The following is a 14,720-nucleotide window of genomic DNA, read 5'->3' as shown; positions in this document are numbered from 1 at the left end:
TCTCTAGGGGAACACCTGCCTCCTTGAGATGAACTTCTGTGCCCTTACTCCATTTAAAAAGATGAATAGGAGCAGGCGTTTGGGTCAGTGGTTCAGATGCCCGCATCTCGTATTGGAGTACCTGGATTTGAGTCCTGGCTGTGGCTCCCCATTCCAGCTTCTTGCTTCTGCAGACCTTGAGAGGCAGCAGGTGATGGCTCAAGTGATTGGATCTCTGCCACCCACGTGGGAGTCCCGGATTTAATTCCTGGATCCTGGCAAAGCCCCAGCCATTGTGGGTGTTTAGGGAGTGAAGCAGAGGTTAGTCTAGGAGTTTCTCTCTCTCTCTCTCTCTCTCTCTTTTTCAAATAAATAAATAATACAAATTTTTTAAAAGTGCAAAAATAGCTTTTTAAAAAAAGACCTAAGCTATCCTTGCACTAATTTATTAGTGCTTTTATTTCCCTTGTTCTAAACTTTTTGTGCACCTGTGTAGTAAATGTGGTTGTTAGTTAACATAATGCATCGTTGCATTCTACTTTCTTGTTTTAGCATTTCATACTGTTCCTCTCAGCGTAGCTGTATTCTTTTCATGATTACTTTCTGTTAATTTCTGACAAGAAAATCTTAGAGAAAATTTTAAAGAAAATCATTATTTTTCCCAACTTAAAAGGAAGTTTCTGATCCTTGAATTTTATGTTTTCAGTCATTTCAAGTTATCAGTTAAAAGTTGTAGAACAATAACATTTATATGTTTAATTTTTTTAAAATAACTCAACATTAGGTTAAAAGTATGGGTATCACACTATTTTGCCCATTTTCCATTTTCTTTTCTTTCTTTTCTTTATTTTTTTTTAAACAGGCAGAGTGGATAGTGAGAGAGAGAGAGAGAGAGAGAGACAGAGAGAAAGGTCTTCCTTTTTGCCGTTGGTTCACCCTCCAATGGCCACTGCGGCCAGCGCATTGAGCCGATCCGAAGCCAGGAGCCAGGTGCCTCTCCTGGTCTCCCATGCGGCTGCAGGGCCCAAAGACTTGGGCCATCCTCCACTGCCTTCCAGGGCCATAGCAGAGAGCTGGCCTGGAAGAGGGGCAACCGGGATAGAATCCGGCGCCCCAACCAGGACTAGAACCCGTTGTGCCGGCCCTGCAAGGCAGAGGATTAGCCTGTTGAGCCACGGCGCCGGCCCATTTTCCATTTTCTTAAGAAGTAGGATAGTGTTCTCTACTATCATCAATATTAAAGAGACATTTTTAAAAAAGATTTATTTATTTTATTTGAAAGAGTTAGAGAGAGACAGAGAGGCAGAGAGAGAAAGAGAGAGAGAGAGGTCTTCCATCCGCTGGTTCACTCCCCAGATGGCCACAACAGCTGGAGCTGAGCCGATCCGAAGCCAGGAGCCAGCAACTTCTTCCTGGTCTCTCACGTGGGTGCAGGGGTCATCTTCCACTGTTTCCCCAGGCCACAACAGAGAGCAACATTCGAAGTGGAGCAGCTGGGACGCAAAGCAGCACCCATGTGGGATGTTGACACTGCAGGCGGCGGCTTTATCCACTACCCCACAGTGCTAGATCCAAAAAACATTTTATCTACTCTTATAGTACAAAATCTGAGAGTCATAAAATTTCTGGGCTGAAGGAGACTTTATAGAATTATCTAGTTCAGTCTCATCATCCTATGGCTGAAGAACCTATGACCCACATAACTTTGTATGCCCCAGTTCTCTGGGAATGTACAGATGAAAATGCAACCACGTTTACAGGTGCTACACAACCACTCAAGTGGCAGCAGTCTTGTACTCTGGAAAAGCCAACATATCAGCCAAGATGTACTTGTCTGAAATCCTGCTATATCCTGATGTAGTGGTTAAGAGCATGAGCTCTGGAATCAGAGTGCACAGGTTCAAATCCTACTTAGTGTCTAAATGCCATCAGACATGTTTCTTATCCTCTGTGTTCATTAATTTCTTCTGCTATTAAACAGGGATGAGAAAAGTATTGAGATGAGTTGAGTTCATCTCAGTAAAAGGTTTAGTGTAGGTCTGTCATGTAGTATTTAACAAAAGTCATCTGTTGTTATTACTATGATTTTCTATGAACTGTAATCTTTCCAAAATGTGTCATGTGCTCCAAGCCCTCTTTTGCTGCCTCCTGAGAGACTGTATTCACATGCACAAACTTAAAAATTTAATTTAGTGGTCTATCATTAACAATTAGGTTTTTTTTTAGCCTGGCTTTCAGTATCTTGGATATTTGTATAAAGAATATTAAAAAAAGAATATTGTAGAATTAGTGATTGATCCCATTGTTCAGAATGCCAAATGAAAGGTAGATGCTTGGCAAGTAATGTGGAAACACAGGAGAGCAACACATTTAAGTTTGTGTGTATAAAATTATTAATACAGACATAAGTTATAGCATTAAGTATTATAAAATTTTGATGTGTTCTATTGAAATTTTTCAGAGATCTGGTTTGAAAGGGAATGGTGAATTGTGAGATTTTTGTCTTGAATTTCAAAGACCTTCTCCTCGGAAGGATGACTATAGGCATCACGTATCAGTAGGAACATCTTCTTGTTCTTACTACCATATACCAAAAATTGACTGTGACTAGCATTATTTCTTCAAAAAGAAAGCTCAACAGAACCCTTTCTTTGCCAAAATGCAATCATAATAGTAAAACTGCTTATAAATGAACCTGCAGTATGTTGTTTTCTTTAAAGATATATGTATTTGAAAGGCAGAGAGACAGAGAGAGGGAAAGATAGAAAGAGATCTTCCATCTGCTGGTTCACTCCCCAGATGGCTGCAGTGGTCAGGGCTGGGCCAGGGTAAAGCCAGGAGCTGGTGGCTCCATCCAGGTTTCTCACACGGGTGACAGGGGCCCAAGTATTTGGGCTTTCCCAGGTACATTAGCAGGAAGCTGGATTGGAAGCAGAGCAGCCAGGACTTGAACAGGCGTTCCAATATGAGTTCAACCTGCCGTGCCACAATGCTGGCCCCTATCTAAAGTGTCTTGCCTAACAATTCTGATCAGTGCAGCTACTTACCCTACTGGAAAGTTTCAGTTATGTGTTTGATTACCTTTGCATGGAGAATTGCTTGTTTCTGACAAGGTAGTTGTTCCTGACCATCACTGAGTGAAGAGAGTGTTTTGAGATTGTCTCAAATTTTGGCCTTGTTGCAGGACTCAGAAGCTGTTATTGAAACATCCAAAGAATCCTTATGAAGAGTGGAGCAGAAATGTGAGCAGCAGCAGGCCTACTGATGGTGAGGCTGGGATATCTTCTTGCCCTCAACCTTGGGTAATGCATCCAAAGTAGATGAACCAAGGAACTGACTTGCTATTAACCTGAGTCCATTTTTTCTCATTCTTCACTGAGTAACAGTAACTGGAATCTACTATAGCCTCCAGCTGGTAACAGTATTGGCCAGCATATCAGCTGGGGAGGTCCTAGATGGGAGGATGGGGGAACCATGTCTTTAAGTGCATTAGACAAATGAAAGTAGCACCATAATTTAATGGCGCAAGAAATTTATGGATTTTTTTTTCCCCTGTTACCTAGCTTCTTCCTAAAACTTAGATTTTTGTATGTTATATGAAGAGTTTTTCCCAACTCTTATTCTCAGGTGAATGTCTTAAAAGCCAATGCAGATGAATGTCTTAAAAATATATAATGCTTCTGATTTTCTTAATATAATCTTTCCTTGGTGTCTGAGGGGTACTGGTTCCAGGACCTCTCCAACTCATTGATACCAAGGTCCTTGAATGCTCAAGTACCTTACATAAAATGGCATAGCACTACATATAATCCATACCCATCCTCCTCAATATACTTTAAATCATCTGTAGATTATGTATAATACCTCATACATTGTCAATGATAGGAAAATTATTGTGCTTGTTTTCTAGGGAGTAATGATAAGAAAAAGAAGTCTATACTTATTCAATACAGATATAACCCTCATAGACCTAACTACATTTACTGTTCATAGTTGGATCTATGGACACAAAACCCATGGATATTAAGGGTTAACTTTTCTCACATACATTTTCAGTCCTTAAACTTCAATAGTAAAATAGTTATTAGATTCAGCAAATAAAAAAGCAGAGTTCTTTCTTAAATTCATAGTTATAATGAAATTTCAAGTTTAAATTCAAATTCAGATTTAACTGGCTTTTCTGTATTTTATCTGGGAACCTTTAAAAAAAAAAGTGCAGTGGATGGAGAAAGTCAAAATGCTTCATAGCTCACTCTTCAGTAACTGATAATGGAACACTAGGGGGCAGAGTTGGGACAAGCTAAGTTCTCTCGAAATTCTTAAGGGAATTTCTATTTCCAGAACTCTATCAGAGAAGTAACTTGATTGATTTATTGTGTGGTATTGGTATTGTCTGTGGTATATATTGTGGAAGAGACCTGAATATATGACAGATCCATGGGGAATTGAAACCTTAAGAAAGAGTTACTGGAGAGGGGTTAAAGAGGGGCAAAGGCAGTGTTTGGGGTCCTTCTGGAATCACTTCGCCCACTCGTAGGAACCCTACCAGAGAATAGCTTTCCTGCTGGTGTGCTTCTGACTAACAAGTGATTATATGTTCCTACCTGTTACAGGCATTCGGTGTTAACTTAATTTTTTGGTTGAATTTGAGTATAGAAGTAAAATAAGAAGTGAGAGTTCTAGCCTTTTCCTCTCAAAAATTGCCAACCTCATCTTCAGCAAATCCTTTAACCTCTGCATATCTCTGCTGCCTCTTCAGTACGACAAAGGCTTTGGATCAGATGATTTCTAAGATCCTTTCTTTCTCTGTAAATTCTGTAAGTGTGTGATTCTAGATGGATTTAGCTACAGAATGTGCTGTCTCCTCTGAGGCCTCCTAACTTTGTGGACGTCCAAATTACCCAGGTTGCACGTGTTAGTCTACAAGGTATTTCATTCAAGCTTTAGTTAGCAGATTTAACTCATCTCAGCTTGTCAGAACTGTTGGAAGACCCTGGGCTGCTGAGCGTCACGCTCCCAGCCATCTTAACCATCATGCACAGCAGCCGCTGCAGTAGAGAGCAACAAGAGTAGGCCAGAGCTGAGCACCCAAACTGGGAAGAGAAGCAGCAGAAACAAAGCTGGCCCTGTCAGCTGCCTTCCCCACCCCAGCCCAGAAGTGTGAGAGCTGTGTTCTTCTGGCAGACAGTAACATGACTGGACAATTTGCAGCGCAGAGGGCTGGATTTTGACTTGAGCTGGAAATAACGGCCATGTGCCCTTAAGCCATGGGGCTTGCATTGATTTTGCCATGTGGTACTGCAGGGAGGCCTATAATGAGGGGGAGATGTGAAAGGTGATTAATGTAGAAAATCAGAAAATGAAAACATGTTCACGGGATTCACCTTCCAATTACAAACGTTTCCCTCCCTCCTTCCTAATCCCCTCATCCCTTCCTACACTTTGCTCAAGGAGAATCGTAGGCAAAGGGATTTTTTTCTCTTTTCTTTTCCTTGTGTTGTTTCTGAGTTGTGGGCTCCTTCCTGTGCAGAACTCATTTCTGAATCAAATCCTGAATTTGGCTCGATCAGCCAAAACTGTGGGGCAGTCCTGTTGCTGGGTTACTGATTGACAAGGAAGGACTTCACCAAGCTGTGTGCTTTATCCTGGAGCATGGAGTCCTTTCTTTACATTTATCATTGATTATGTTTATACCTAATATCTCTAGGGTGAGTGTGAGCTAGTGAACTGTGGTCAGCCTGCCTTGCAAGTGCCCAATCAATTTTGGACATACAAATGACGACAAAAATAATCACTTCGTTGACCGAAGAGAAATAATGTTATTTTCTAGGGCTCCCTGTCAGAATTCTGGTTCTGGAGCTGTTCAACCACGAGAAAGCTTTTGGTGGATGCCTACAAAATAGTGATTGCACTATCAGCGCCCTCTGAGTGCTTATTCAGAACTTGGTGGTACATGGAAATGAGTCTTGTTACCTAAAATATATACATATATTTTTAAAGCTGTAGCATACATGCATATGAAATATTATTTTAAAAGTCTGGTTGTTTAAAAAATTATTTTTATTTATTTGAAAGGCACAGAGAGAGAGAGTGAAGGAGAGAAAGAGAGACAGAGAGAGAGAGAGAGCAAGAGCACTTCCATCTGCTGGTTCACTCCCAAAATGGCTGCAACATCTGTAGCTTGTCCAATCTGAAGTCAGGAGCTTCTTCTGGGTCTCCCATGTGAATGCAGGGGCCCAAGCTCTTTGACCATCTTCTGCTGCTTTCCCAGGCACGTTAGCAAGGAGCTGGATTAGAAGTAGAGCAGCCGGGACTTGAACCAGTGTCCATATAGGATGTTGGCCTCACAGGAGGTGGCTTTACTCATTATGCCACAACACTGGCCCCAAAATGTCTGGTTTATGGGCAATGCTTAGAATGCTTGGGTTGTTTAGAGTACAACAGGAATCCCCAGGATCCATGACCCAAAAGTTGAGATTCCAGAATTAGAAGCAGTTCTTTAGTAAAGATACTGATAGTGTCTAGTTGCTTTAATAGAATATAATGTAAACTTCTTAACTGAAAATGGAATCTCTTATTAGCTGAAGAGACACATTTGACAGGGCCTTTTGTCTAACAGCTTCCACAAGATGAACATGATAAAACTATAGTTTTTTATGTAACATATATTGAGATAATTTGTGAAGTATAACAATATCCTTCCTTTCTCTTTTGTTTTCTGCAGTTTGTGGTTGTAAATGAACAAGACCTCAGCAATGGGAGTCAGCCTGTGGTGAGCCAGGATGGCCAGGCAGCAGATGCTGGGCACTTTTCCTCCCTGAAGCCTGGTGAGTGGTTATCTTTACCTGGATCCTGAATGTTTTCCAGTGGGAAGTCTTATGTAACTAGAAAAACAATGGTTAAATTGTATAAGCTATGGGAGCAGCTGGGCTGTATTGGAATGCCATAGAGCTTTAGAAAAATAGATTTGCAGTGGGTTTATGTCTTATATGAGGTTACCATGTTGACTCAAAACTCCAGGCCTATAGCAGTCTTCTGTGTCGCTTTGAGCACCGGGTGACTCCTTATTTTGAATTAGATAAGGTTTTGAGATCATTCTGTGGGCTTAGGGGTTCTATACTGGCAGCTGTAAGTGTGGTTCTGGTGAAATTGTAAATAGCGCTAAGAAAACATGTTCCGTGTTCTAGCAGGAAGGGTGCCTGTGAATTTAAGTTATTCTGGGAATTGTTCTGGCATTTCCGACTATTCAGGTCTTCTCAGAGACTAGGCCTTACCCAGACTCCTAGCTATCTGTGAAGTCCAGCCAAGCCACTCAGGGAGAAACCATAAAATCTGCCTAGATTCTCAGACTGTTCTGGAACTTGGTCTTCTACAGGTAGAAATGGAGTTAGATAACCTTTGACGTAATACCTTTGCCAAGAGTTGGATTATGATAAACCTCTTGGGTTGGTTCTCAGATATCATAGTTTTATTTCACAACCCAGAGGATATTTTTGAACATGGTTTGTATCAGAAACCTTTGGTATGATTTAGATAAACTTTGAGCCAACAAAAACAGTTCCTCTGCTAAAGATGGGAGCTAATTAAATGTCAACTCCACTTCTATCTTCTGATATTTATCATTCATCAATGTGATTATTACCACCCCTCCTCTGATTTCTTTGTAGACAGAACATGGGCTTCTTGTTTTCCAAAATTCATTCTAAACTCCCCTCTCATACATAAGTTACCATGCAATCCAAAATACTGAATTCAATAGAATTTTATTGCCTAGTATGAGAGAGGCCTGAATATTAGGGTCTACTTAAGGATTAAATATATGTGTGTGTATGTATGTTTATATACTGTTTCCTAAATAATAAAGATAAAATATATAACTTTATATATATATATATATATATATAAAAATATATAACTTTTTCCTGAATAATGAAACATTCAACACTTTGAAAAGTTGCCTATGGTGGTGGTGTTAATGGTAGTACTATTAGAATGCAACAGAGGGGCCTGTGTTTTGGTGCAACAGGTTAAGCCACTGCCTGTAATGGTGGTATCCCATATGGTCACTGGTTTAAGTCCTAGCTGCTTCACTTCTTTTTTAAAAAAAAATTTTTTTTTTGACAGGCAGAGTGGACAGTGAGAGAGAGAGACAAAGAGAAAGGTATTCCCTTGCCGTTGGTTCACCCTTCAATGGCCGCTGCGGCCAGCGCACTGCAGTCGGCACATAGCGCTGATCCAAAGCCAGGAGCCAGGTGCTTCTCCTGGTCTCCCATGCGGGTGCAGGGCCCAAGCACTTGGGCCATCCTCCACTGCCTTCCCGGGCCATAGGAGAGAGCTGGCCTGGAAGAGGGGTAACCGGGATAGAATCCGGCGCCCCAGCCGGGACTAGAACCTGGGGTGCTGGAGCCGCAGGCGGAGGATTAGCCTATTGAGCTGTGGCACCGGCTGCTGCTTCACTTCTGATCAGGCTCCCTACTAATGTTCCTGAGAAAGCAGGGAAAGATGTCCAAGTGCTGGGGCCCCTGAACCAAACTGGGAGACTGGATGGAGTTCGTGGTTTCTGGCTTCAGCCTGGCCCAGTCCCAGCCACTGCAGCCATTTGAACCATCTGGGGAGTGAACTAGTGGATGAAAGATCTCTCTCTCTCTCTCTCTCTCTCTCTCTCTTCAACTCTGCCTTTCAAATAAATACATCTTTTTTTAAAGAAAAAAGTACTAGAATAGCTTGTAGTTACATACTACTTTATCTTGAGCAGCTAAATGCACAAAAGATAATCCACTTTAGAGGTACATATAATTTTGCAAGTTAATCAATAGCACAGTGGTTTCTGTGTAAGATTATAGTTAAACTCAGAAAATAACTAAGGACATATGATAGTCGGCCAAGTATTCATGAATAGAATAGAATGTTTGTCTCTCTCTCTCCCTCCCTTCTTTCCTTTTTTCCTTCTTTCCTTCCTTCTCACTCTACTGTAAACAATTTGATGCTCTCTGTAGGCCATTCTTATGAGTAGACTTCAAAAATGTTGTGGAAAATGGAATTAAAAGATAAATTTATTTTGGCATAAAATAATTTGAAATCTATGTATAGTTTTTTTCATAATTAGCATTTATAATGAACTTTTTGGAGCCCCCTCATATATCTGCCTCCCCACAAGTGATCACATCCCCATCAAGTCCTGTATGCTAGAAATGCCTGGGGTGAAAGTACAGGTAGGGATTGGGTGGGGAAGTAGAATGCGGAATAAAATAAAGTTCAAGTTTGGTTTTGAGCCAATAGCTTTTTTGCTCTTGGAGAGTACATTAGAACAAAGTAGTGGTGGTAGATCCATAGAACCATCATAACTGAGCTCTGCTACCATCGACTGGTACAGGAAAGGGGAGAGCACCATGCTCAGGGCTGAGGATTATGCTAGGGAACAGGAACACAAATGCAGGTGTGTTTAAAGAGTTATTCATTCATTTATTTGAAAGGCAGAACAACAAAGAGGGAGAGACAGAGAGAGAAGGAGAAATCTGGCTGGCGCCGTGGCTCACTAGGCTAATCCTCCACCTGCGGTGCTGGCACACCAGGTTCTAGTCCCAGTTGGGGCACTGGTTCTGTCCTGGTTGCTCCTCTTCCAGTCCAGCTCTCTGCTGTGGCCCGGGAAGGCAGTGGAGGATGACCCAAGTGCTTGGGCCCTGCACCCACATGGGAGACCAGGAAGAAGCACCTGGCTCCTGGCTTCAGATTGGCGCGATGTGCCAGCCATGGCAGCAATTTGGGGGGGTGAACCAATGGAAGGAAGACCTTTCTCTCTGTTTCTCTCTCTCACTGTCTAACTCTGCCTGTCAAAAAAATAAAAAATAAAAAAAAGAAGAAGAAGGAGAAATCTTTCATCTGCTGGTTCACTCCCCAAATAGGCACAATAGCCAGGTCTGGGCCATGCTGAATCCAGGGGCCAGGAATGCCTTCCTTGTCTCCCACATGATTGGCAGGTGCCCAAGCACTTGGGCCATCTTCTGCTGCCTTACCAGGGGGCATTAGCAGAAAACTGGATCAGAAGTGGAACAGCGAAGACTCAAACCAGAACTCGGATATGGGATACTGGTGCTGCAAACAATGGTGTAACCCACTGTATCACTACCCTGGCTCCCACAAATGCATTTGAAACTAGAGTTCTGTTCTTTTTTTTTTTTTTTTTTTACAGGCAGAGTGGATAGTGAGAGAGAGAGAGACAGAGAGAAAGGTCTTCCTTTTTGCCGTTGGTTCACCCTTCAATGGCTGCTGCGGCCGGCGCATCGCGCTGATCCGAAGCCAGGAGCCAGGTGCTTCTCCTGGTCTCCCATGCGGGTGCAGGGCCCAAGGACCTGGGCCATTCTCCACTGCCTTCCTGGGCCATAGCAGAGAGCTGGCCTGGAAGAGGGGCAACTGGGATAGAATCTGGCGCCCCAACTGGGACTAGAACCCGGTGTGCCGGCGCCGCAAGGTGGAGGATTAGCCTGTTAAGCCACGGCGCCGGCCTAGAGTTCTGTTCTTAAGTCACCTATGGTTCAGGTGGGAAGATAGAAGTTACATAGGGAAAGATAAAGAGTCTTGTCAGATAGTGTAGTTCTTTGAATCATCTCTACCAGTCAAGACTAATTTGACTTTTTTAAAAATTGGGTTTAGAATAGTTTGAAAATGGGTTGCTTTTGTGTCTTTCATTCCAGACCTGTTCTCTAACCACCTCTATTAGGATCTCTCTTGCTGGTCACTGTGAATGATGTGAATGCTCAATTTCCTTTTTTCTTTTGTATAGAGTCCCTGCAAATGACTCCATGGAGGAAGGAGCCCCAGATACATGGAGTAGGCATGGAGCAAGACCACTCGACTCCACCATCAAGTGATAAGGGGTCTGGCCCCCAGCTAATGGAGCAAAGCTTTCATCTACCATGTTATGGGGCACAGCCTCTTGCTGTGGGAATTGAAAAGCCCCATTTTCTCTTGTCTGCTAATCCATCATAGCAGCAAAGGGCCCCAGATTCCCCACACCAAATAGAGCCAAATCACTGAGAACTGGAATTAAAAGGAAGGTCAAAAGGAACAAAACATGTCTAGGGACTCCATGATTCCTTTCAAGAGGTAGAGGAAAACTCCAGATTTTGGTTCCTTAATCTCTACAATAGATCACCTGGAGACAGATGTGTAGTTAGGTTTTTGTTTCTTCCTTCAAGCAATCCCACCGCAGGTATTCAAATAAAAGTAACTGGAAGAACCACTAGGTAACTCATTAGTAGCCAAAATGGGGAATGCTAGTGCTTCGTAACTGTGTTGTCTTCAACAGTCAAAAGAGATAGATTTTTTTTTTCCTTCCTGCAGCCTCAGAAGAAATGTGGAGTTAGAACAGGAAATCACAGTGGTTTGGTCAATCATAAAGTCCGTTTTTTTATCTGGACAGAACATTTAACTCCATTTGATGAAATTGTTGGATTATTATAATTACTGTTAAGATACTTCGTAGGCTTTAACTGCACATTGATGTGGTCCATGCTAGTAATTTTGCAGAACGAATTGTGATTAAATCAGTGAAAATCTGATAACTTAGAACCTGATTTCTTCAGAATTAAGTGGCTTTTTTTTCCTATTTTATAATCTTTGAAAAGATTTAATTTTGAAAACACTGTGTTTCATAGTCATTCCCGTGCTCCCCCACCCCCTGCATTTTCCCCAGTGACAATGGTAAATTCTCTTTTGGTGTGTTTCTGTGGAATTTTTACCTGTCTCCTAATATGAAATTGTAAGCAAATTGCTGATTTATTTTTTATCATGGATTGCAGTTAATTTCTTTAATTATTAAGATAAAGTCAACATAAAACATAAACATTTTATTGTATACTTGGTTAAGCAATTATAATCCAAAGAGGTGTCAAACTTAAACCAAAGTAATCTGTCAGGCTTGCTATTGTAATTTTTTTTTTCAGTTGAAAACTATAACTTCACAAAGTAAAATTTCACCTGGTGTTTTAATTCAGTATTTTTCTTGCAGCGAAGGCATTGCTTCTACAGATAACACAACTTGCCAATTTCATAATTTTGGATTGTTTGAGACTTGGGATTGCCTTGTTTATACGTTAAATAGTCCCTTTGCTTGCCTTTATCTTTTACTTTTCCTCAACTCCTTGGACTCTGGTTACATAAGAAAACAGAATAAAAAGGAATTGAAGCACATGCTATCTAGTGAATGCTTTATAGAAATGGCGCTACAGATTTGGCAATGGCAATGGGGAGGATGACTTGAGGTTCATGGCTGTCAAATCAGTGGGCCAGCTAACTTAGACTTCTCTGTATTCTGTTTTGCTGTAATTGATAGTTGATATCCTGGAAGATTAGAAGACCTGTCTTTTATTTCTGGTGAGTGAACTAAAACTCTAAGGGTTTAGATTACATTTTAGTGTTTTTGCATGTCTTTCTCTTAGGATTTTGAAAATCACCGCGTAAATTATATGAGACCACAAGAACTCATAATGTACCATTATCTTTGAACCAGAAATCCCCTGTGTCCTTTGAGCTTTTTGATGACTGGGACACCATAGATAGTGGCACCATGTTAAGTCCTTGCTCAGACTATCCCACTAGCTCCCTGGTCAGATTGAAGGAAAAAGACATCTTGTAGTCTTTTGTTGACAAGTCACCATGAAGAGGCATCTCGCCTTCATGCAACTTCACCTCTCTATCAGAAATGTTTTCCTTTTTTAAAAGTCTAGGTTTACAAAGAACATTTTCAACTAAGGTATTTGATTTCCATGTTTTCCAGACTGATCATGTTTCCCAACTCTCAGGGCTCTTGTGCATGATGCCTGATTGAAATTCTCTGACTAAATGTCACCTTCTACATAGAAAAATGAGCATTCTTCCCTCTTTTCTAGCACCCAATGAAAGCTTTGAACATTGAATTCTTTTGAAATCATATGATTTCACCTCTGCCCATTAACCTTGATTTTCAACTGGTGTCGTTTTCATGTGAATGATTACTGTGTGATAATTGAAAATGTGATAGCAGCAGTAAATAATAAATTCTTTAAAAATCTTATAGCTAGGGGCTGGCATTGTGGCGTAGCAGGTTAAGTTGACTCCTGTGATACCGGTGTCCTAAATGAGCACCGGTTTGAATCCTCACTGCCTACTTCCTGCTAATGGCCTGGGAAAGCAGCTGAAGATGGCCCAAGTCCTTGGGCTCCTGCTCCTACCTGGGAGACCCAGAAGAAGCTCCTGGCCCTTGCCATTTCAACCTTTTGGGGAGTGAACCAGTGGATGAAAGATTCTTTCTCTCCTCCTCCTCCCCCTGACCCGTAACTCTGCCTTTCAAATAAATACAATAAATCATTAAAAAAAAAAAAGCACCTTATAGCCTCAAATAAAAAGAGGCTGGTAGAAACAGAAAATGCCATCAGCTTAATTAAGTAGCAGTAACAGGCAAGATTTTAGGCTTTGTTTTGGTTCCCTAATGTTTCATCCTGAGCTTTTCAGCTGCTGACAAGTCTGAAGCAGAGTACTGTCCTGTTGTCAACTTGACAGGGTTTCTGTAACTAAGGCCTATATGCTATCAACGAGGAAAACAACAGGCTTTACATGTCTGGGAGCCTTGTATTGTGTCGGTGAGGCTGGCTGAAGCTCCCAGAAGCTCATCCTTGTGTGTGTGTGATCCAGTTGGTCATGGTGGTTAGATGCAGTGACATACAGATTGTCCTCATTGTTGCTCAGGGAGATGCTATCAGGTGGCAAACTGTCCACACTGCCCATTGGTTGTTCTTTATCTGTTTTTCCTGACTGTTGACATGATGCACACCAGTGATGCCAGTCCCATCAGCAGGCACAGATGTAACTGCCTTTCATAGCCTCCCCTGCCAATTCTACTTCATGCCCCCATGTGGGAAGTTGGAAGTGCCTGGCTTTGTAAGTTTCACTGCCAATGCCAACCTTTCCATGCATCCTGTTGTGTGCTGATAAGTGACTTTTCTCTGAACCTCCAAATCCCTTTTCTGGACCTTACTTTCCCAACTCTTCTTGTAATTCTGTTAGATTTAATGTCTATAATAAATTACTTATGATATAACATCCAGTGATTCACAAGAAAACTTACTAGCAAAATATAAAGAGAAGTTAAATTCCTTATTTGACGAAGGAAATTTGCCAACACCTTCGTTCACCTTTAGCAAACATTGTACATAATAATGAAATGTTGAAAGCGTTCCCTTTAGCCCTAAGATCAGGCCTACAAGACTGCCATATTGTCATGACTTATATTCAACATAATGTAGAAGTCTTAATAATCTGACATCACACTAAGCACTAAGGATAGATTTTTAAAATATGTGAGGATTAAAAAGGAAATGACATTCATTATTTTCTTATGATATAATTGTTCACAAAATACAAAATTGTAGTTAAATTGCAAGCAGTAACAAGTGTATATATCTCAGTAATATTAACTATAGAATGCAATTAAAATATAAGTATATAAATAATAATAGTAATATAAATGTAAAGTAATCAGCAATACCATGAATACATGTGGTAGCCCATTACAGTAAAAAAAAAAAAATGGAAAGACATTAAAGAAGACCTTAAAGAAGATAGACCATGTTAATAGATTGGAAGTTCTAATGTTATAAAATTGTCATATATATATATATGTCATATATATATTCAGTGACATTTTAATTAAAATCTCATTTTTTTAAACTTTGCTAACAGATTCTAAAATTCCATATGGAAAGTCT

The 14,720-nt window shown here is 40.9% G+C and overlaps 1 protein-coding gene across 1 annotated transcript in view; it reads left to right on the top strand.

Moving 5' to 3' along the window:
• Positions 1-12,159, top strand: part of EGF (epidermal growth factor) — a 66,293-nt gene extending 54,134 nt beyond the window's left edge. The window contains exons 17-19 of the mRNA XM_062199742.1: positions 3,164-3,281; positions 6,704-6,806; positions 10,760-12,159. Of these exons, the coding sequence (XP_062055726.1) occupies positions 3,164-3,281; positions 6,704-6,806; positions 10,760-10,965 (427 nt within the window). The 3' untranslated portion in view covers positions 10,966-12,159. The remainder of the gene's footprint in view (positions 1-3,163; positions 3,282-6,703; positions 6,807-10,759) is intronic.
• Positions 12,160-14,720: the final 2,561 nt, after the last annotated feature.

The sequence above is a fragment of the Lepus europaeus genome, chromosome 8 (assembly GCF_033115175.1).
Source record: "Lepus europaeus isolate LE1 chromosome 8, mLepTim1.pri, whole genome shotgun sequence".
Taxonomy (NCBI): Eukaryota; Metazoa; Chordata; class Mammalia; order Lagomorpha; family Leporidae; genus Lepus; species Lepus europaeus.
Note: the sequence above shows the minus strand (reverse complement) of the source record. Positions and strands in the feature narration are given on the sequence as shown.